Source organism: Vanessa atalanta, chromosome 4 (assembly GCF_905147765.1).
Source record: "Vanessa atalanta chromosome 4, ilVanAtal1.2, whole genome shotgun sequence".
Taxonomy (NCBI): domain Eukaryota; kingdom Metazoa; phylum Arthropoda; class Insecta; order Lepidoptera; family Nymphalidae; genus Vanessa; species Vanessa atalanta.
The window spans coordinates 8228863-8252910 of NC_061874.1; the positions used below are offsets into that span (position 1 = coordinate 8228863).

The 24048-nt window shown below is 30.2% G+C and overlaps 4 protein-coding genes and 1 long non-coding RNA gene across 7 annotated transcripts; 2 read left to right on the forward strand and 3 right to left on the reverse strand.

The window, feature by feature from the left end:
• Positions 1-1934: 1934 nt before the first annotated feature.
• LOC125077589 (CCR4-NOT transcription complex subunit 7-like) lies at positions 1935-5221 on the forward strand. Its single transcript, XM_047689545.1, has 8 exons — positions 1935-2251; positions 2334-2444; positions 2652-2761; positions 3079-3192; positions 3439-3557; positions 3646-3803; positions 4668-4808; positions 4898-5221. Exons 2-8 carry the CDS (start codon positions 2334-2336, stop codon positions 5012-5014), a joined length of 870 nt encoding a protein of 289 aa, XP_047545501.1. The 5' UTR covers positions 1935-2251; the 3' UTR covers positions 5015-5221.
• Positions 5222-7047, reverse strand: LOC125077590. The gene is made up of 2 exons (XR_007120768.1): positions 6948-7047; positions 5222-5872 (listed from the first exon to the last, which is right to left on the reverse strand). It is a non-coding gene; the product is annotated as an uncharacterized LOC125077590 (long non-coding RNA).
• Positions 7048-7487: 440 nt separating this feature from the next.
• On the forward strand, positions 7488-10307 carry LOC125077604 (CCR4-NOT transcription complex subunit 7-like). Of its 2 annotated transcripts, XM_047689571.1 has the most exons (8): positions 7488-7535; positions 7710-7820; positions 7938-8047; positions 8258-8371; positions 8475-8593; positions 8668-8825; positions 8900-9040; positions 9862-10307. In XM_047689571.1, the coding sequence occupies exons 1-8, from the start codon at positions 7518-7520 to the stop codon at positions 9976-9978; spliced, it is 888 nt and encodes a 295-aa protein (XP_047545527.1). In that variant the 5' UTR covers positions 7488-7517; the 3' UTR covers positions 9979-10307. The 2 variants fall into 2 exon arrangements, with proteins under 2 accessions (XP_047545527.1, XP_047545526.1); XM_047689570.1 differs by lacking the exon at positions 7488-7535 and having other exon boundaries at positions 7600-7820; positions 8460-8593.
• On the reverse strand, positions 10296-17095 carry LOC125077603 (chromatin-remodeling complex ATPase chain Iswi). Of its 2 annotated transcripts, none has more exons than XM_047689569.1 (17): positions 16841-17095; positions 16521-16753; positions 16116-16373; positions 15757-15880; positions 15297-15584; positions 14991-15204; positions 14438-14709; positions 14049-14276; positions 13709-13954; positions 13496-13601; positions 12696-12835; positions 12173-12279; positions 11966-12099; positions 11548-11663; positions 11256-11476; positions 10814-10954; positions 10296-10746 (listed from the first exon to the last, which is right to left on the reverse strand). In XM_047689569.1, the coding sequence occupies exons 1-17, from the start codon at positions 16889-16891 to the stop codon at positions 10545-10547; spliced, it is 3081 nt and encodes a 1026-aa protein (XP_047545525.1). In that variant the 5' UTR covers positions 16892-17095; the 3' UTR covers positions 10296-10544. The 2 variants fall into 2 exon arrangements, with proteins under 2 accessions (XP_047545525.1, XP_047545524.1); XM_047689568.1 differs by having other exon boundaries at positions 12690-12835.
• A 3267-nt stretch (positions 17096-20362) lies between these two features.
• On the reverse strand, positions 20363-23686 carry LOC125077613. Its single transcript, XM_047689589.1, has 3 exons — positions 21957-23686; positions 21301-21521; positions 20363-20508 (listed from the first exon to the last, which is right to left on the reverse strand). The coding sequence occupies exons 1-3, from the start codon at positions 23575-23577 to the stop codon at positions 20413-20415; spliced, it is 1938 nt and encodes a 645-aa protein (XP_047545545.1). The 5' UTR covers positions 23578-23686; the 3' UTR covers positions 20363-20412.
• Between the last annotated feature and the right edge of the window lie 362 nt (positions 23687-24048).

Sequence of the window (24048 nt, forward strand, 5' to 3'; positions counted from 1 at the left end):
GAATAACAAATTTCAAATTTAATGAAGTAGGTATTCAGTGAGTCTGAATTAGTTAGTGAACAAATAGGACGATTTTTGGTAATTATTTATATAAGATTTTTTTGTTGCCTCTTTGGTCTGGTAGCTATTAGATACGGCTATAAATCATGAGGCCCAGAGATTGAGTTCTGAGTGGAGCTATGGAATCTCTTTGCCTGTTCTGTTCTATTTTTTATGGCCTAACCACTGAACCAAATTGGATGAAATTTGTTATGAAGCAAGCTTGAACTCCAAGGAACTACTTTTAAATAGTAGTTCGTTACCCAACAAACAACTCCTTCAAAGTACCCATAAACGCGACCAAAGCCGCAGGTGACAGCTAGTATTTTATAAAAATGTGAATTGAATAAAATAGTAATCATAAATTAATAATATCAGCTTAAGAAATATATAATTAACACGATCTAAATTCACCTGGAAGTACTTGCTTATCCAAATCGTACAAACATATTTTTCTATGACTACAAAAAAATATCTTGTATTATTTGAATTCTTCTGTTAATGTGTTTTATATAATATATTCTTATCGAAAAATATCGCACGAGTCCCGTTCACTTGCACATTCGTTCCCTCTTTGCTTTTAAGCTACTCACTTTAAGAATTAAAACAATTTCAAATATACTACAGCGATCAATCCATACTAAAAATAAAGGACTATTTAGTAACTGAAAAAGCTACTTAACTAACATATATAAACATACAACTATAGCAGAAGATACAGCGTGTTTCGGAGATGATTTTAGTACATAATGTAGTAGCTGCACTTCGCAGTTTAGACCTTTTTAAATTAAAAAATAATGAGGTAACAAGAATAAATTTAATGTTCTTGTATGTACTAGAAAAATCTGTGTTACCGAGAGTACGCATATCCATATTTCTAGCGTAAGCTACCAAACGCAGTATATTTTTTCTTTAAATTCGTTTATGTAGATCTATATGAATTCTAAAAAACTACATTTTTATTTATTGACTTTAATAGTGCTTTCAGTAGTGACAAATAAATTATGAAATTTGATAAAAAATGTACTTAAATATTATTATTTTGATCCATAAAAGCACATTATTGTTTTTTTTAATATTAAAATTAAAAGTCGTAATTTTTAAACAGTATATCACCATGCCACGGTGTGACTTCATGTAGGCAAAAACTGTAAGTTCAGGGCAGCTAGGTACATATCTATCATAGTATTTCTACTTCTATAGTATTTGTAGGTTATTTTACCATCAACTTTCTTTATACATAAACAGGAAAAAGGACAAAGTATTATTAGATTTTAATAAGGTAATTTTACTTTTATTGAAATATCATCACACAAATCAGAATCGACTTTTAGTTGATAAGGATCCCGTTTTGCGTGTTCCAACCAAAGAGTCGTTATTCCAATATCATCTGACTCTTTGATAAACAACTTTTCTAGAGTTTTAATGCTAGTATTTGTACAACTAGATACTACAAAACGACGAAAGCGATTGAAATTCGTTATTTTCCCAAAAAAAAACACAAATATTTATAACTGTTAACGTTGAACGAGTACCTGTCGTACATACACGACTGTTGTTTTTAACAATCTGACGTCATCAAAATGACTGACATCGTTTTTGCGGGAATAAAAAAGGTTTATATTTTTATTTTATTTTATTCTAAGAGCGTGTTTATTGCGCAGAAATATAATATTTTATTAGGAAAAATCAACATTTTGATGCACTTCTTTATAGTAGAATACCCTATAATAAAATCAAAGTATGCAATAAAATGTTTCATCTTTATAATGATATGTAAGTTTGTTTTTTTGTTTAATAACAAAGCTGTGTGTAAACGCACAGACTGCTATAAAAAAGTACGACGCTTATACCGTCATTATTGTCTATGCCTCTGTCATTTCATTTGTCATCATGGCATGCCTATCATTGAGTTGAATGTTCATCGTTGCAATGATTTTTTTAATTTTTGGCTTACGTATTTTAAATTTGCCATAACGCACTTCTTTTAAGCAATCTAAACATCACAGTCTTCCTATCTTTAAGCACTAAATCAGTTAAGAAAACGGAGTGTGTTGTTTACAAGCCTTATTTATTTACAAGCGTTGACTATCATTGTAGCATTCTTGTTGAAGTGGCGTATATTTATGTTATTGTAATAACCAACAAGAGGCTTTCTATATTGCGGAATAAAATCATATTTTGTATCTTTGAAGGACGAAATCTATATAAGGTTAAATATCGATAACTTCATTTAATTTAGAAATGTTAATCTGTAATGTTTTGTAATTTATTTCTATTAATAACAATTTTAGATGCCTGCAGCGAGTTTTGGTTCTCTTTCTACACTTCCAGGTAATAGTGATTGTGGCATCAAAGATGTTTGGAATCACAATCTGCATGAAGAATTCCAAATAATCAGACAGGTATTTCATGAATAACTTTGGTTAACTCTTAATATATAATACATGAGTTAAGTTACTAACTTATTATTACTGCATTTTTATAGATAAAATTTTTTTCACTATGTTGATGCACTAACTATACATTATGTTCAAACAAATAAATATATTCTTTTAATTCATGTTGAATCATGAACACATCCAATTTACTTTTTCTTATATTTTTCACAGGTTGTACAAAAATACCACTGGGTTGCAATGGATACTGAGTTCCCTGGTGTTGTAGCCAGGCCTATTGGAGAGTTCAGATCAACAGCTGACTACCAGTACCAGCTGCTCAGGTTTAATATACCACCTTACTATAATTGTATTAAAATCAATATAATTTCTGTTGTAATATATACACATGTAATCTCTGTTGAGATTGGATTCTTTGTAGATATTAACCTATCACTGAATAAATATGGCAACTAAGATATCTGTAAGAGATTTTACTTTCCAACAATGTTGAAATTCAAGAAGTTTATAATTTAGTTCTAAAGATATATTATCTATTATAAGTAACTGACCTTGACATAATTTAAACCATTTCTTTAATAATTACTTAGATAGACTACTTATACAGATTAAATAAGAATTTACTTTATCTTGTTTACAGATGCAATGTAGATTTGTTAAGGATAATACAGCTTGGCCTCACATTCATGGATGAAAATGGGAAAACGCCACCAGGATACACTACATGGCAGTTTAATTTCAAATTCAATTTACAGTAAATAATTATATTAACAAATTTCTATTATACCTCATTATACCTCATAACATGCCATGATTATACAATAATAGGAAAATATTAATCATGCAATTTTTTGATTTAGTTTTTGCTTTTTTTATTATGAAACATTTCATATATCTTTATACCTTAAAATGTTAAAAAGGATATTATACACTGTATAGTGCAGTTAGAGTAGATATTTTAATAATACTATTTTAATTATGAAATCATTAAATTTTTTAGAGAGGATATGTATGCACAAGATTCAATCGATTTGCTTCAAAACTCTGGTTTACAATTTAGAAAACACGAAGAGGATGGCATTGAACCCTTGGAATTTGCTGAACTCCTAATGTCATCAGGTATCAATATACCACCAACATTTCTTATTACTTATATTATTTATTCTAATTATAGAGCATATTTAAGAATACCTTCTAATACTTTTAGGTCTAGTTCTTATGGACAACATTAAATGGCTAAGTTTCCACTCAGGTTATGACTTTGGATATCTCCTTAAGTTATTGACGGATCAAAATTTGCCACAGGATGAAAATGACTTTTTTGAAAGCCTAAGGCTATATTTTCCAACAGTTTATGATGTAAAAGTAAGTGTTCAATTTCACATATCTAATGTACTAACCAATTACATATTTCCTTTATAAAGCAATCATTCTGCTTACTCTCAATATGTCCTTCATGAATAATGAAAAATTAACAATTATATGTAATATTTTCAAATTAGAATATTAATATAGAATCAGCATACTGTGTAGTGGCATCCATACTGCTGTTGTAAATATTTTAATTAATGTAAAAAATTAACATTCTTATATTCTAGACAATCTCTGGGGAATTGGAGAATTTGTGAAGAAAGTTTGAAAATTGTGTACAAATTTGTCAAACTATTTTAAATAACTTTACTATGTATGTATGTATGCATATTAAGGCAAGGCATGTTACTTACAACTAAAGTTTCTCACAAAGCACCAGTATTTAATGCCTTGATCATTTTCCATCATTTGCCCTTCCCCATAATTTTTTTTATTTTTGCAAATTCTATGGGAAACCAATGTGTTATTCACGGATATCGGGGATATGCCTTCAGTACCTGGAATATGTTGGCACACATACAATCAATTCACATTGACTTTATATCCAAACAGTGACCTGCGCTTCATTTAGTCAATGATCTGTGGCAAAACTGTCAGGTCTGCGGTGTCATCATAATATTGCAATGTAAATCATTATCAAAAAATGATATAATTGGGAATATATTCAAAGGTGTTAAACATTTCTCACATTAAATATTTATCAAACAAAGTTAATTGTTCTAAAGTACTAGTAAATGTTTATGCTTAAAAAAACATGCTCCGGCAACTGGATTAATACTCTTTCTTTCTCTAAATATAATTTATAAAACTTAATGTTACAGAGACTCGTGTGAAAATAAAAATCTTAATTTGTTGCAGTATTTAATGAAGCTTTGTAAGAATCTAAAAGGTGGACTTCAAGAAGTAGCTGACCAACTAGAACTACGACGAGTTGGACCGCAACATCAAGCTGGATCTGATTCACATCTCACTGGGATGGCTTTCTTCAAAATAAAAGAGGTGAAGTATATTATGTAACTTTTTGAAATGTAACTGTAAACTTTATCACCAGCTTTGATAAATATTAATAATTTTTCGATTATTTTCAGATATTTTTTGATGACAATATTGAGAGTTCAAGTGGTCATCTATATGGGTTGGGGGCACCGTTTTCAGTAAATGCAAATAACTTTCAAGACAACGGAGAAAACGGAAACTCTTCCTGATCAGGGGAATCTGTGCGTGTGACTAATCTCACACCACAACCACGAATATTCCATCTCACTGAGTAAAGAAAGTCGAAAATTGTAAAATGAAGAATTTGATTGAGTTTCAATAGAAACAGGCACTACACTCCATACACGACTTCCGCACACTACAGTTAAAACTTATTATTTTATGCTTACTATTAAATATACATTTTTTTAATGACATTTATCCAGATTATTTTTAAAATTATTAAGATAGATAGTTTAATTTTAAATTCAAGTAGACTTTTCCACAGCACAACTTATGTTTTAATTGCATGAGGATTACACGTTTAGCTTAAAAATGGTAATGATGATGAGACATTGTATAAATTATATTAAGATAATCAATTTATTTTACATTTTATTTGTGATAAAACAGTTTGAAGTTTATTGTTTTGTACCATTGGACAGAAATGTAATTAGTATATTTAATTAAGTTATACATATTTTACTCTCTTAATAGATACTTTTAAATAACTTTCTTTTTACTTGTACCTTTTTAAATAACAGTATTTAATGTACCTAAATTATAAAAAAATAACAAACTAAAAACCAGGATCCTTAATTTCGTTTTCCATATATATACCATACATATCCAATTACAATAGACTTAATTCCAAGAATATTAAATAAGTTACAAAAATTAATACAAAATAGTTGTCAGAATATTAATTAGGTCTAAAGACCGATGTCTATTTGAAGAGGAGAATCATTGTGTTGAGACCGCAGGTAAACTGCCTAAGAACAACTAGGTGGACCGGTGACTCGAAAGAACCTGGCACTGACCCGGTTGGATGCACCGTGGTTGTGGAATAGCCCACGCCTGGCAGTCGTCTGAAAAGTTTGAAGCATCATTAAAAAAACCTTATTTGCGTTCGCTTTAAAAGTCGTACATATAAATATTTTTTTAATAATATAATATAACAAATAGGTAAAATTTGTTTGATCGTTTGTAGTAATTTCCGGATCTAATGAACTAATTCTTTTTTTTTCTCTTATAACTACATTATTCCTGAGTTCTATGGATGTGGATAAAATATATTTATATAATAACATTTTCCTTATTAACGAAGTCAGCTTCGCTTCAGCGGAGCTGACTTCTAGTTTTTTTATATAATCCATAGTACTGATTTATCGACTGCAACATTTATTAATCCGCAACAAATATTTGATAGCAACAGTTGTGATTTTTGCTTTCTTATATGTTGAGACCCAATCATCAGAAAACCGGTATTTATGGCTACCTGGAATACGACCTGCTATTAGCGGAAAGTCTCAAAGTTGCCAAAACACATGAGAGGCAAAAATTAGTTCTGTGCAACATGATCTCATGATCTTCGCCATGAAATGTATAACTTTACCACTGTTAATGACATAATCACATCATTATATTTGCAATAGCAACAAACAAGCCATACAAAACCAAATACAATGTGGCTAATTTAATTATAAAAATATATATGTATATGATTGGGGTTATCGGCGTTACACGTACGTACACCATCCTCATAGGGAGGTGTCGATAATTGCCTGCATTACCTCATTTAAAAATAATATTAAAGTGCTTGTAAAAGCCTACTTAAAGTATAATTTGATTCTGACCAGGCAGCCAGACCAACAGCTGTTAAGCAATATCAAAAAATTGGATATCCGACAACTATCCGTAATCATTGAACATATTGACTATCAAAATTAGATCGAAATATCATAAAAGTATTGAAGTCATGACTTGGGCTAACACATTTGGCTAAGCTCTCTACTTTATTTAGGGAGCAATATAGTTTCAGTATGAAAAAATCCGTGGGATTCTATAAACCTTAGATTAACCAAAATTAGATTGGGTTCGAGAAATAAATATGAAGACCGGGATATTGTAAAATCGTTTCTACGACGAGAAGAAAATATGTACCTTGATGTACGACTATTCCCCTGCCTGTGCCTTATTAAAGTTCCATCTCAATGCCTTCCAAACGACCCTCCCTGACCAGAGCAATCTCATAAGAATTAAGATGGGAAAAATCTTGTTATACCTAATCGTGGAATAAAAAACAAATCAACTTTATAAAAGAAGTATTAAAGGCTAATTTTAAAAGCGATCCTACTTTTATTCTAATTCTGTTTCCACATACCTATATCAATAAAAAGTTCATAATAATATCATAATTATACATGAAATACAGCTCTAAAAATTTAAAATTTTACTTATTTAAACTCAAGCGATTTATGACATAGCTATACGATACGATATTCCAGACAATATAACTGCAGCATTGCAAAACAAATCTATATAATCAAATTTTTATTTTGTTATATTAAATATTAAAATTAAACAAAGAGAAAATATTTTATACCAAACGTAACATTAAAAATATAATTAGAGCGATAGATTATTAAGATTTTGGACTTTAATGCCTACTTCCTCTAATGTGACATTTCTCAATTTAGTCTGTTATGGTTCAAGGCTAAAACAGTAAAAAATATGACAAGAATAAGGCAGGTAGGTAAATTAAGTCAATTCTTAAAAAATATAACATATTAATAAGCTTACCTGTGTTTTAGTTGCTATTATTAAAGGGTGTAAATAATAAAAAAAAAACCTAAAGCATAAAATAATAATTAAAAAATATTCATTACTTTTCTTCCTAGTATAAATAACGACATGACTTTACAGATGCCGGCCGTTAACTTCGATTTAATTACTATAAAATCTATTAAAGAGGATAATGTAATTAAAAATGTATGGAATCACAACCTTCATGAAGAGTTCCACGTTATTAGACAAGTAAACAATTTGGATTATAAAAAGGAGTACTATTTTATTTGAATATCAAATAAATATTCATTATATTGCTTTCCTGAAGTTGTGTTCTTGAATATATATTTACATCATTAATTTCAGATAGTTCAAAAATACCAATGGGTAGCTATGGATACAGAGTTTCCCGGTGTAGTAGCAAGACCAATAGGAGAATTTAGATCCACTGCTGATTATCAATACCAGCTCCTAAGGTAAATGTTTTAATTGAATTACAACCATAAAATTGAACATGTATATTTTGTATGGAATAATGAAGTTATGTTATCTAAAACTTTAATCTTAGTTTATCTTTCGTAATAAATATTTAATTAAATACAATTTCTCACTATTATTGCTGCAACATATAGAATACACCTGTATAAAGACTCTAATTTAAATTTATTTTTTCTGTGATCTTATAGATGTAATGTAGATCTGCTAAGAATAATACAATTAGGTCTTACTTTTATGGATGAAAATGGAAAAACCCCTCCAGGTTGTACTACATGGCAATTTAATTTTAAATTTAATCTACAGTAAGTATTATTTATAAAATAAATCTAATATTAAAACATTTATATCTGTTTTAGTGAGACTGGTATCACACCTGTATATTTTTATAAGATCTCTTGTTAACAGGGAAGACATGTATGCTCAAGATTCAATAGATTTGCTTCAAAACTCTGGACTCCAATTCAGAGAGCATGAAGAACATGGAATTGAACCTATTGAATTTGCAGAGCTGTTAATGTCTTCAGGTATTAGTTAAATTTTAAAACAACATAGATTTAAATTATTTTTCTGTTTTTATTATTTTGATCAATTATTACAGGCATTGTTCTAATGGATAATATAAACTGGTTAAGCTTTCATTCTAGCTATGATTTTGGATATTTACTTAAACTTCTGACTGATCAAAATTTACCACAAGTGGAAAATGATTTCTTTGATAGTTTAAGGCTATATTTTCCTACAGTATATGATGTCAAAGTAAGTAAATATTTTTAGTTTTCCTTTTTAATTTTAAATTGAAGAAATTTTTAACTACAATTATGTGTCTGCAGTATCTTATGAAATTATGCAAAAATCTCAAAGGTGGCCTCCAAGAAGTAGCGGACCAGTTGGAACTTAGAAGGGTAGGACCACAGCATCAAGCTGGCTCTGATTCTCATTTGACTGGTATGGCATTCTTCAAAATCAAGGAAGTAAGTTTTTTATACAAATATAAGGGCCTTTTAAATAATTATTGTTAATTAATATTATTATTGTTAGTTAATATAATTATTTAAAAAATAATTATTGTTATAAATACTAAAGCTATAACACACAATTTTTAAAATTGTTTGCCCACAACAATAAATAGTAAAAATAATTTTATTCTTATATCACTCCTTATTTTTAGTGATTATTTTATTTAATATCATTGAGACAAGTTAAAATCAGACAATTTATTCATTTTACAAGAGCTGTTTTTGGAAAGTTTTGAACAAAATTGAAATACTAAATGTAATATATTTTCTACAATATGAATTCAAAATAATATTATTAATTTAAATACAATCAATGGAAATAACTATTTTAATAGAAGTAAGGATGCCCTTACAACAAAGTTATTCACTTGGCAGAAACAATAAATTCTGCGTGGGGAATATTATATATTAACTTCTATATTAAGCTATTTTTAACTTAGCCAGTGAATACATTTATACACATATACATATGTAAACTATAACGAATAAGTAAGGAGTAGTACTGAAAGATAATATTATATACATAATAATACCGTAGAAAGAATTCGTTTATTTTCAGGCATAGGTATGTTAATAATAAATAAATTTATTAATTGAGTTTACTGGGTGCAAAAGAGCAACTTCTTGAGTTGCCAGTTCTCATTTAGATTTTATATTCCAAACCAGTTGTAGTTTTACATTTGTTACAATCATGTAAAATTGGTGATTTCAAAGTGATTGTTGAGTCTATTTGAATAAGGTGTATTTAGATTTTAATATAAGTATTTTTTCTGCAGATTTTCTTTGATGGAAACATTGAAAGTACCAGTGGGCATCTGTATGGCTTAGGAGCACCATGTTCTCCCAATGCGAATAGCATGCAAGAATGTATTGAGAATGGCAATTCACCATAATTTCTTACTTGTTACATAAGTTAAACGGCGCCACCAAGTGTTCAATTTTATTTAATATTGTGTATAATAATATAATTGAACACAAAAAACTGTGATTGATAGTACCTGAGAGGGCAGGAAAAGTAAGGTTTATGACATTAAAATAAAGTTATTTATGTTTATACTACATAAAATTAAACAAATATTATTTCTCAAATAATGTTGGAGCACATGTAAATGAAAAAAAAAACAAAATTCATTGAATTCATCAAAATTTTCAACTTGGCATGGCGTGCGTCGATAGATGTATAACATTGTGCAATAATAAAAATAATGTTTTATTTATCAGATTATTTATTTAACTGACCCATAATCAATACCTTCATCATATTTATTAAATACACCATAAAAAGGGAATGTTAACTAGTCAATTAAATTAAGATTAATACTCAAGGTAAACAGAAGACAAGAAAGGCCTTCTAAATTTAAGAAATGGACATCTTTGCATTTGTAGAAACAATTTAATGTTTTTATTTTCGGGCTGTAACCGATCTAGTGACCCTTATTAATTTGGAGGTGACCGGATTTCATTTTTTCTTTTTCTTATTCTTTTGAGCAGTATCAGGAGTATTATCAGCTTTACGTTTTCCAGCATTTGCTCCTTTTCCTGTACTATTTCCACCAGGTGTATTTTGATTAACCCCTCCACTTTTCTTTTTCTTTTCAGCCCTTTCTTTTTCTTCCAATTCTTGATTCTCTCGCTCAATTAAAGTTATAAGTGTATTGCATCTGAAATTAAATATGAATTAACTTAAATATATAAAGAAGATTTCAACTATTTTACTGTAACACTAACCTGCGCTGCAGTTCAACTGCTGTACGTGATTTCAAAAACCAATCAAAACGGAACTGTGGCGCGGCGTGAACAGCAGCTCTTAATTCTTCATATACATTTTCTTTATCAAATCCTAATTTATGCAACATGCACACTAAAAACCTATAACAAAAACCATTATTAACTATTTATTTTAAGAAACAATTGAAAAATGTATTTTGTTGGTGTGATGACAAGCACATTTTTAAAAGAATATTCCTTTGAAACACAAGTTATTTCTTTGATTGTGGCGGTTATAGTACTGTTAAAAATAAAAATAAGGTAGCCGTAAAACTAAATTACATTATTTCATAATTTCTCTATTTCTAAAAGTTTTATTATATTGTTTGGTTTTTATTTTTGGTTCTTGACATATTAAATGTTAATATATATGATAAGATATCACGGACTAAATAAGCAATACCTATCTTCTTCTTCAACATAATTTTTCCCTTTATTAGTGCCATAAGAGATTCTTAGTTGGTGGAATGGTGCTCTATAACGCGCCATTTTAGCGTCCAAAGCTTTTTTAATTGAGGCTCTTCTCTGTATTTTAGCTTCACCCCTCTCAATTTGCCCCATTATTCTGTCTATGTCTTGAAGTTCATGACATCTTTCCCAAAATACAGCTGAGTACTCCATAACCTTAAAACAATTGGGGATTTTTTTATTATAGCCTATATATTTTTAGTATAGAAAATATTTTATTTATTTACCTCCTCTGGTGTTTTTCCTTCAACATCTTTTGCAATATTTTCAATATCATCTCTGCCATACTTTTCATTGGCTTTAATGAACTGGTTAAAGTCTCGCTTAGTCCAATTTGTAAATCCTAGTTAATGATACAAAAATAATTGAATAATTAAGATTTTTTAATTATTCTAAATATTTGATTGATATTGATTTTATAAATAAGGAATGAATATTGATAACTTTAGGATACCAAAATTTTAAGAAGAAAGGTAAATCATAATGGATTTTTAATTATTTAAATCAAAATCAACATAATATGTGTAAACAAGGAATTGTCATTATTCTTGTAAATTTTGAAATAATCGGTTTTTTTTATGCATTTTAGATTTTTAGTTTCGTATCAGATGTTCATGTTGTTTAAAACTATTACAAATACTTTACCTTGAGTTAACAATTGCTCTTTTTCTTGCACTTCTTCTTCCGTTAGAGATTCAGCGTCGTCTATTTTGCGTTGTTCTTCTCTTTGTATTTTAGCTGCATCAGGCCCTAATTCTGGATTTCGTGGTACTTTATACCTGTTTTTAAAAGCAACCAATTTAATATATTTATTTTTTAACTACTCGAATTACATGATAGTGGAAAAATTACCCCAGTGTTTTCCGATAGTGATATATTTCTTGATCCAATAGCTCAAATAGTCGAGGTGGGAAAAATTGGAAATCTTGAACAATTGGCTGCTTCGGGGGTCTTGGAGCCTAAATAAGAGATAATAAAGGCAAAATAAAAAATCATAATAATTGAACAGAAAAATAATAAACTAACTAAAAATAAGCAAGAAACTATACTACAAACAAAACAATTTATTGAGCATTAATACTATTTAAAAACAAAACATTAAATTTAAAATAATTCTATTATAGTGCTGATAAATAATTATATATATACTATTACAATATATAGCTATATAAACAAATATAAATATTCACTACGCATCTTACGCAAATAAATAATATATATTATGCCCTTACATTTATACTGGAGCATAAAGAGCTAATTAATGAAATACATAGTATACGAGCTGATGCAAAAATTGAAACAGGAACCACCACCAAATAAGCCACCTCATGTTGCTGGACTCCATATTTAGCTCTTTACACTTATTTACCTGTACCTTAGGCGCCTTTGGTTCAGAGACACGAAGTGCCTCTCTGAAGTACGCGTCCACGGCGTAATTAGCTTTACGTTCCCTCTTAGGAGGTTCTATCCAACTACCAATAGGTATTATCTTCTGTTTTTCTCTGTAATCTTCACCTGTTTTGATAAAATGTCAATATATCACTGTATATAGAAACCTTGTTGGGTTAGTGGTTAGATTTCAAGGCTTTAAATTAGGAATCGATTGCCGTATTTGACTAATAAAAGTTATTGTGTTTGACAATAAATTTCTTACATTAGATAATTAAAGTCGATGATGAATTAAAAACAAAGAAAAAGAAGCCCATCCACGATTTCAAGAGTGGATGGCTAGAATAGGCTGAGATGGCTCCAATGTTACTTCCATAAAAATTTGGTTCCTGCATTCGAAATTCTTGTTTCAGTTATATATTTTACTGTGGTCAAAATTCGTTGCTAATAAAAATACTTTATAGAATAATAAGATACATTGTTCAAGTACTAAATTTGACTTTTTACCCTATGTAACAATTTTAGAAATATTTATTGAATAAGATAGATAGAGGAGTGAGTTTTAGCTGGAGGAAGTCGAAAAGAATGCTAAGAAAATAACGCGTTTGGTTTTTAAGAGGTACACATATGTTGTCTTTGGCTGTATCAATGTAATAGTGTTTTAGTAAAACATTATACATAAATTATAGCTTTCTGCATTACTTCTTCATATAAATTTCACAAATTTACTCTTCACATACTAATACATATATAAATAATGTTTCATTTCATTTACGAGAATCAAACCTTCAAACTGATATACGGAGTCTGTTGTAGCACCAGGTGTATCCATTGAAAAGGCTCTCAATGATGACTCTCCAAGACTCTCCAATTTTTGTTTGAGTTCTTCGGTCTACAATTTTATATTAGAATAAATAAATAAAATAAAATTGTATCTATTTCTGTTAATTTTAATTGTATGAGAAAATCACTTATATTTTTGATATTACAAATACTTACTTTTGATTCACCTTTAGCTAGAATTGAATCAATATCTTCATCTGTAATTTCAGAATCTTTTGAAGAGAACACATGATTTGCACCATGCCGGATCATGTTGAGCATCTCATCTTTATTGAGTTGGTTTTTAATGTCTACTAAACGACCTGACTGAATAACCAATTTATCTAACCGTAATTTTACTTCAGCTCGTTCAACAATTTTCTCCTCAACTGTGTTTTCTGTTATGAGGCGGAAAACTCTTACCTTTAATTAAAATAAAAACATATTTTAGTGCCTACATTTTTTGTTCATTTAAATTTTATCTAAACATCCTGCTAGATTATGAGACAGAACATACTTGCTTCATCTGTCCAATACGATGAGCTCTGTCCATAGCTTGTAAGTCCATTTGTGGATTCCAGTCAGAGTCATAAATTATGACAACATCAGCAGAAGTCAAATTAATACCGAGACCACCAGCCCGTGTGGATAACATGAATACAAACTTTTCACTTCCCTCTGCATTATACTCCTCTATTTGTCTATTTCTATCTTCATGAGGTGTTTGACCATCTAAGCGACAGTACTGAAAATAAAAATTATATAATTATCTTAAAAAGCAAAAAGAAAAAATTAACACATATAACATTCAAATTCAAACACACTAGGTTTATAATACAATTAGTTAAATTCCTGTAATGTTTTATTTATTGTCCAGAATTAAGATTTGTATATGTATCAACTTACTTTGTATTGTCTCCAAAGACAATAATCTTCAAGAATGTCCAGCATCCTTGTCATTTGTGAGAAAATAAGAACTCTTGAATCTTGTTGTTGTAATTTGGGTAATAGTTTGTCAAGGATAGCCAATTTGCCACAGTTGTACACTAAATGTTCATCCGTAGTATAGGGAGGTCCAGGTTCAGCCCCATCAAACAAATAGGGGTGATTACAACATTTACGCAACTGCATGAGAATGTTTTGCAATCTCATTTTTTCCACTTTACCAGCTCCATTAACTGTAAGGTATCAAATGAAAGGATTAGGCCTTCGCAAGACCAAGATTAGAGATAAAAAATATTGTAACCTAGCAAAGGGAAATAATCCCTGAAATAATCACTGAAAGTTATATATACAACATATACTTAAGAATTAATTTGATGTTTAAAATGTTACATTATTATTAATTTCATATTTGTTTTATATTACTAATATCCAAAAATTTATAATTAATCATATATACCTAGCTAAACATTGTTTTCTATCCATAGGTATTTCAGATTGACTATCAAATACTTACCAACATCTATATCTTTCATTAAAACCTTAGTGTACCATTCTCTTTGCATCTTACTCAAACCTACATAAACCTTAAGTTCTTTTTTCGGTTTAAGTTTTTTTTCCACTTCTGCTTTAAGTCTTCTCAACAGAAATGGTCTTAAAACTGCATGCAGACGTGACACTAATTGATTATCACCAAGTGCAGCATTAGTGTTGAACCAGGCATCAAAATCCTTAAATCAGAAACCATTTTCACAATATTTAATATCTCTCTATTAGCCATAATATATATATATAATAATGAATTATGTACAAGAAAACTTACATCTGAACTATTGAATACATCAGGTAAAAGGAAATTAAGTAGGGCCCATAATTCGTGAAGATTGTTCTGGAGAGGGGTTCCTGTCAACAACAGTCTATTCATACTTTTGAATTCACGAAGTAATTCAGACAACTTGGACTTTTCATTTTTGATACGATGAGCTTCATCTATGACCATGTATCTCCAGTTAAATTTTTTAAATACAGATTTTTCTCTTATAATCATTTCATAAGATGTAATGCACACATCCCAATTGCCTGGCATGAGGGTTTCTCTTATGAATATGTTCTGAAAACATAAATAATAATTTCTATACAAAGATGTCAAGCTTACAAATGATTATTATTATTCAGACAGGAATAGACATCATAAAAATATATTTATAAGTGATATAAACAATTTTTGTTAGGTTTATAATTTATATGTATGTTAATAAAGTTTTTGTCCATTGTAGTCTTACCCGAGTTTCTTGATCCCCAATGAGACAAACTGCCCTGATGGAAGGACACCATTTTTTGAACTCATTCATCCAGTTAGTAAGGGTAGATTTTGGCACAATAACTATATGTGGTCCGGGAACATTTCTGAAAATCATCAGTCCAATTGAAAATCACACATACAACCAACTAGATACATGGACTATTATTCAAATAGTTATTATTATTATTTAATTTTTATATTAAGAGTGTCTTTTTAGTGAATTATCAAGAACAATTGATTTAATAAGAAATGATCTAATTACAATTAATATTCATATGGTCTACATGAAAATCAACAAATACTATTTTAATTTAAATTACACAAATTATAATGTCTTACTTGAAGTTTTTCATATATCCTAAAAGAGAAATAGTTTGCAACGTTTTCCCTAAGCCCATTTCATCTGCTAAGATACCATTTATTCCATTTTCATACAAGGATATCATCCAATTTAACCCACGTACTTGATAATCTCTCATTTCACCATTTTTAACATATGGTGGGGATGATTCAAAACGAAATATTGTCTTCTGTTTCGTGTTAGTTTCGGCAAGCAATTCTTCATCTTCTTCTTGTTCTGTCTTCCGATGACGATGGCTACACAACATAACATAAACAAAAATTTATCAACAAAAAGTAAACCCATTTGTACCTAACAAATGTTATATTATATTGTATCATATAAAAAACTGATAACTTTAATGTTTTCATTTACTAAGGCACAATGATCACACAAAAACTTACTCTCCAGGCCCAGTAGGCTCAGGCTCAGGTTCAGGTTCTTTAATCTTTCTGGGTCTACCAGCTTTTGGTTTGGGGGGGCTATTGCCTGATTTTGGGGTATTGCTCATGAAGTGAGAAAATATTTCAGTCTGTTTTAACAAAAAGTCGAATCTTTTAGCACGATCAGTTTCAATTTTGCTTTCGAAATCTCCTTCCTTTCCTCTAGAGGACGGCGTGTCACTTGAGGAACCATTCTGTAAATTGCAGAAAACAAGAACTGTAATTATTTAACGTATCAAAATATCGATCTTAAATTTTTAATGGTTTGCCATTTTCCTTACGGAATTATCACCCACATCTGCTGCATCTATCGGTTCTTCTGGTTGCGACATTGTACAATAAATAAATTACACGCAACAATGCGGGATAAGTTTATTTTGATTCATAAACAACTCTTATTGTTCTAAAATTTACACTACGATACAAAGTAGAAAACTAAAAAATGTTATAGTGTAGCACAAACTCGATGCCTATGCCGGGCGCGAAAAGTAAATTATGAGTGAGTACAGACTACAGACACAGAGTACAAAATGACATAAAAAACAGCAATTTCAAAGCACAGGCAAACCGCAAGCATAGATAATGATACAGTATAGACTGCAAGTCGCTAGATTCTAAAGCACCCAGTACACGTTGAGCACACAATGTTCTGCTGAAATATAGTTTCAAGTACACGTTGAACTGACGAGGCCCTCGACATCGACATGCTGGGACTAAAAGAGACATTACATATCAGAGTATAGTAAATACTAAATAGTTTTGTCGTTAGAAGTTTAATAAAAAAGGTACAGTCTATCGATATTTATAATATTATCTAAATTTAAAATGCTATTGAAATAGCATTTTCATAGCTTGAAGTCACTTTTTTGCGCATTAGTAATTATTAAAATAAATATATATGGAAGGAAACACTTAATAAATCGACATGTGTTGTATTTAAATGGAATAGATTAACATTCCAATTGTCTTGTTAATGGCAATTAAACAAAATATGTCTTTACTTTTTCCTTGCCTACAAAATACTACTTGCTTCGCTATGGTATAAAACATTTTTTCGGGCCTTTTTTTTAGTAATAATATTAAGATATATTTTCTTTCTAGTGTATTTAATGTAAGGACCTAATTCACAATAATTTAACATAGATCAAGATGGCAGTTTTATAAAATAAATAAAATGAACTCCCTTGCCTTGTATAATTTTAGGCGATGGACTAACGTGAAGTATCGTGTTGCCTTAATTTGCTGAGCATACAAAGCTTTTTAGATGCCAACTTATTTTTTTTTAGTTTTGGACACCTTATACATCGTACTAACAGCACAGCCGGTGTATAAGGTGTCTGAAATCGACAGTATATAATATCTACAGTACTTTCGTCTGTATAACAGTGAATGTTGCTGATTAGCAACAATTAATTGATTTGCAGATGAAACAGAGTAGGTGATAGAACGCAGCCTTCTGGAACACCAGAATTTAGGAATTTTCATGTCGAATGTCGGAGCTACCGTCGACAACTACTTTGATGCTCCGATTTGAGAAAAAGCTGGTAATCCAGTTGCGTAATCTCATAATCCCGAGAATATTAGTCCATAGAAAGGAAGCTTCGAAGGAAGCGCTTTGAGCCATACGTGATCGAAGGCCTTCGTTATGTCTAAACTGGCTGCTAATGCCTGCTCCTTCGACTCAACCACTTCCACCAATCTATATATCAGATAAACTAGAAGACCACCAGAGGAGCAATCCCGACGCACCTAGAGCACCTAGTGCACCTCAAAGTACCTCAGGAGCTTACAGTTAATAATGGGCTTCATTATCTTGGTAAACGAAGAAGTGATGGCTAAAGGCCTACAATTAGACGTTTCTGAGAGTTACCTTGTTTAGAGTTCAGGTGTATTAAAGCAGTCCTCAAGGAGTTATGGATGACACCTGTAGCAGTACGTCGTTACACCGTTAGCAACAACAAGCGCATGCCACAATATATTACTATTTTATTTGAAACATGAAGTAGCATGAGATGTCAATTGAAACAAGAATAAGCTCTGAAAAGAACTGTTTATTTTCGTAGAACACTATCTTCATTTCTTTACAATATTTCTATACTTCAGTAGAATCTTACAACATGACTCGCTGACGATGTACTATTCAAACACTTCTTGTCTCGGCGCGGCGCTAGAACTTAATAAACGAGACATTTTTTTGTGTCTGTATGTCGTTATGCTGTTGGCCCTACTGGCCTTTCAGTATAGGATTTACATTATAATAACAAACGACAATCATTATAATAACGTCGACGGCGTCCAGAGACGCGCTCCGAGTAAGTAATACTAAATACCAAAGCTAAATACTGCAAATCGTGTAAGGCGGGCAAGCGTGTATGGCGCTCACCCGTCACGCTCTTACAAATCATACGAAATGACGATACGAAATTGAAACTTCGTCTTTGGTTAAAAAATCTAATATTTAATTTGTAATTTAATTTCTAAAATATTTTTAACTTTAACTGTAATAACTATTATTTTTTTTAGTTTAAATTAAATTAAAATTTTATTAGTTTTTATTGGCAAAAATGTAAGCATTTTCTTTGGACGAATGAATTGTAAATAATATACACTATAATTATCTTATTGGTTAATTCTATTTTAAGTTTTTATATATAAGTATATTGACATATTTCAAAATAAAATTTATTCCCATCCGACAATCGAGCAAGTGTTATTTTACTATCAAGAAGTAACTACAAATAAGCTACCAGTACCCCTACAACGACTCAGCCTTGAAATATGAGCCCTCTCGGCCTCTAAGTGACCTTGGCTCCGAACGTAGTCGGTGAGGCGGGGAGCGCTTTTTTCAATAGCACTGATTGATTGATTGACGTCACGACCTCTTTTGTAACAAGATATTCTTCTAGGTCTTAAATTCCTCAGTAACATTATAGGCGCGCCAATCTTCTAACCTAAAAAATGACAGACTTCAAGACTAACCCATATACGAAATTTCAATACTTAGGGGTAGAATATCCTAAAACGCTTAAATAATTCAAATTTCAAAAATGAAGGACTTCAATACAATTTTCTAAGCCTCATTTCACCATCTAACGGGTAAAATATGCAGAAACACAAATACGTATATTGTCATTTTTGATAAGTATCTCAAAAATAAAGTTTCACGAGTCGACCATAAAAAATGATGGACTCCCATACTAACTTTTAACCGTTATTTCATCCCCTTATGGATAGAATTTTCAAAAAATTACTTTCTGAATGGTCTACTCAATAAAACGATCCTACTCACCAAATTTCATAGCCCTAACTTTAATAGTTTACGCTCGGCGATGATGAATCAGTCAGTCGGACATGTTATTTTAAACATATACATTTTTGTTATAGCTACCATGAGGTATACCGGCATTATACATAGTCTATCATTTGCGCAATCCCATGTTCTTACTGTATAGCAATTTATATAAGGATCGGTTCAACCGTTCTTGAGTTAAAGCGGGACATACAGACAGATAAACAAAAAAAATCAAAAATGGTAAAACTGATGTCAGTGAGCCATAAAACAAATATTTATGACGAAATTCGACTAATAAATTGAGTGTACTGACAGACTCTACAGATTTACATAGTAGTATAGATAAAGCATGTCCTTTATAGTATAATTGGTAACGTCGGTAAATCCGAATAGACAGCGCAAAAGTACCTTTTATTTGCATGTAATTTTTAGAAAATGAATTTTACGGTTGGGAATTCTATCGGAGCTAATTTATAGAATATTAACTTTTTAAATAAAACAAAGATTTTATTTAATGATTTTTTATTTTTCTTAAACACAAACCTACAAATATTTCACAATTCATAATTTACTATTTACAGCTTCTTTTATTACGGTGTTTAGATATTCAATTTTGTCATCCTTTTTTTCTAATTTACTATAAATATCCCAGCTCACCTAAAAACATATGGAATTTTATTTATAATAGTAAATTCTCGCAACTAAAAATAAATTGTTAATTTTGTTTTATATTTTTAAAAAAATAGGTGAAACAAGTCCATCTTAGTTTTAAATAAGAATGTTGCATCTTCTAAATTCAAATCTTGCAAGTTACAATAACTTATACAAGTTTGCCTAGGCAATTTGTGCAAATAAATAATGTTGTGGTTAGTTGTAAAGCCGAGATGGCACAGTGGTTAGAACGCGTGCATCTTAACCGATGATTTCGGGTTCAAACTCAGGCAAGCGCCACTGAATTTTCATGTGCTTGATTAGTGTTATAAATTCATCTCGTGCTCGGCGGTGAAGGAAAACACTGTGAGGAAACTTGCATGTGTAATTTCAACGAAATTCGGCCACATGTCTATTCCACCAACTCGCATTAGAGCAGCATGGTGGAATATGCTCCAAACCCTCTCCTCAAAGGGAGAGGAGGCCTTAGCCCAGCAGTGGGAAATTTACAGGCTGTTAATGTAAAAATGTAAATAGTTGTAAAGACAATCATTGTGACTTGAATTTGTCAGACATAATTTTACATGTATTTCAACACTCTGCAGTGGTGTTCCAGCATTTGGGACTAAGCTCAAAGCCTCTGGAAGGCCTCTACTTAATCTTAGTTCAGCATTAAGATACTCAGCCGGTGCTTTTTGTGGGGATATTATGTAAATTTCTCTAACTATCTTATAATAGAATGTATATAAAATAAAATATATACTGTACTGTAAACTAATATACTATAAAAACACTTACTATAGCTGCACAATATCCTAGTGCATTTAGTTCCTTCATTTTAGTGTAAAAATGTCCAGTTGGGGAATTTGTATTATGAATTATGGTGTTTTTACCAGCAATTATTAAACACACCCACTTATTATTATTAGGGGGTTCCATAATAAAACCAAATTTTTTCTCTGAAAAAGCTTTATCAACTTGTAGTGGAAAGCCTTCATTACTATCACAAATTATTATATCTGTAACAAAATCATGAATAGTAGTAAAAAATATGATGAACTACATTAAAAAACATGTAAATAAATATAATTAGCCAACTGTACAAATTATGGCCGCAAGGAATGCTGGCATTGGCTTTGCAATTCAAATTCGCTAAGAATTAAAATTTTGTAAAGGCAATAATAAAAATGATGAATGTAATGAATTAATAAAAACAGTTGTTGTTGTCATAAGACATTACTTTATGTAATATTAGTAAATAAATGAGCAAATAAACTCTTATTAAGTGATAGGCCCTTTTATCAGCCCATATGGGTAAGTACTCATCACATAATGAACTGTCCCCAAGTAGTTCCCATGGTTGTTGGCATGTTGATGATGAAAGGGGATGTTTAATATTTCTTAAAGTGCCAATATCTATGGTCAGTAGTGAGATAATTTAAAAATATGTTTACCTCCTCTTTGATGATGGGTAAGAATATGATAACTAGTTACAAAGTTTTTACCACCACGCATATCACGTAAAATATTAACAACATCTATGAACATCTTTTCTGATATATTATATTGTTTCTCATAGTCTTCATTTGGTATATAATCTGTATACTTTTTTGATAAGAGGACCACTTGATTATCCTTAAGAAGGTTTACAACTTTGTTTTTTCCAAATATTTTTACTGTATTGTGAATTGTTAAAATTTCTCTTCCATACTGATAACAATGTTTGCCATATGCATTTTGCAAAAAGTCTGAGCTTAATATTTTATTCATTAAATCGAATGCATGGATATTAAGAAGGCAGAGGTATGCGACACAACAAGAAAATGATCTACCATGTTGGTTGATTTCTTCTGCACGTTCTGGATTTCTCAACTCATCTAATACCTTAGAAAAAAGGCAAAATTTTGTTTTTGGCTTAAAATTAAAAATCCCATATGTAAGAACTAACCTTTCTAGATCCTTTAATCTGGCAGTAGGTATTGAAACTATTGCAGCTTCTGCTATTTTTTTTAGGCAATTCTCATGTAATGTTAAGGTAGAACTACCTACTAATGCCATTTGAACGTTGCACATAATGGACAGTCTAGGAGTCTCATGTTGCAAGGTTTCAAGCATGTCATACATTTTATTGTTCTCAGTTTTTTTTATAGAATACCTTATAATTTTTAGTAATGATGCAAGTGAAACTTCATGTATCTGAGAAGAGTTTTCTATAATTTTGTCCATAAACTTTGAAATTAATGTTATGCTTCTTATTGGAGTTTTGCTTTTGAACAGACCCATTGCAATTATTGCTAGTTCATCAACAGTAAACTCAGTAAATCTTTCTTCTACTTTAATTTCCAGGTTATGTATTTCAGGTGGAGATTTCCTCATAATTCCAATAAAAAATAAAGTTTGAACAAGTTGAGTTTTTGTCAGTTGTTTTGCTTTACTAGTAAATTTCAATAGACATCTAGATGCAAATGAACTTAGTTTTGTCACATTTAGCATATAAAATAAAGACATAAATGACAACATTTCATCAAATGACCAATTTTTTAGTCTGTTAAAACATTCATCATCAAGAGCAGCCCAAACCTCAATGTAATTTCTAGTTCTTATGGACTCAGTTTCAGGCCATTTTTTAAGAGCATAAAATATTGATTTCAACTCTTCATCTGTAGCTACTTGTATACGGTCTGTTAATGCATCTATATAATTATCAAACTGTTTACTGGATATACAAATATTATGTTGAGAACAATATTCACCCAAGCTAGAGAATAATTGAAAAATTGTTTGTGGAGTTTCCTTTAACCAATTGTTTTCCAGTATATTTTTATAGTGTTCTCCAGACAAAGTTTGAGGTTTTCTTATGTCAATATTTGTCAAAACTACTGGGTATCCGTTATTTTCCATTACGTTACAGGCATATTTATTTTCATGCTCAATAAACATTTTGGCATATACATTTGTAGTACTGTGAAACTTATTAATGGTAACTTTTTGAATTGATATAGATGATTGTAAAAAGCATTTATAGCATTTTGAAAATAATAAGTAACGATAAGGTTTAGATATCAACCCCATCATAATTATCTTAACATTTAAGCAAAAAATAATTGTTTTTATACAGACATATTATAATTTTAGGTTACTTTTCTTTTGACATTTTAGATGAATAATAGTTCATATAGTTGACAATGACAGTTGACACTAGTGATAACATGATAACCTTTCCAATACTTTTCCAACACTATGTCTATAACGTAGTGATTGTATCGATATTGTGGCTAGTTGTCGAAATAAATCCTTGAATTATAATTATTTTTTATTTCTATAATATTTTTAATATAAATATAAAACTAAACTAATATTATAAATGCGAATCTGTGTAGCTCTTTCACGGCCAAAGTGAACTGAACTGAATCTTATGAAATTTGTTATGTAGCCTGAGGGTAGCTTGAACTAGAACAGACATAAGCTACTTTTTTATGTCTAACACCTAACGACCAACCTAAGACGAGAGCGTAACTGCGGGCAACATCTAGTCACCTATAGATT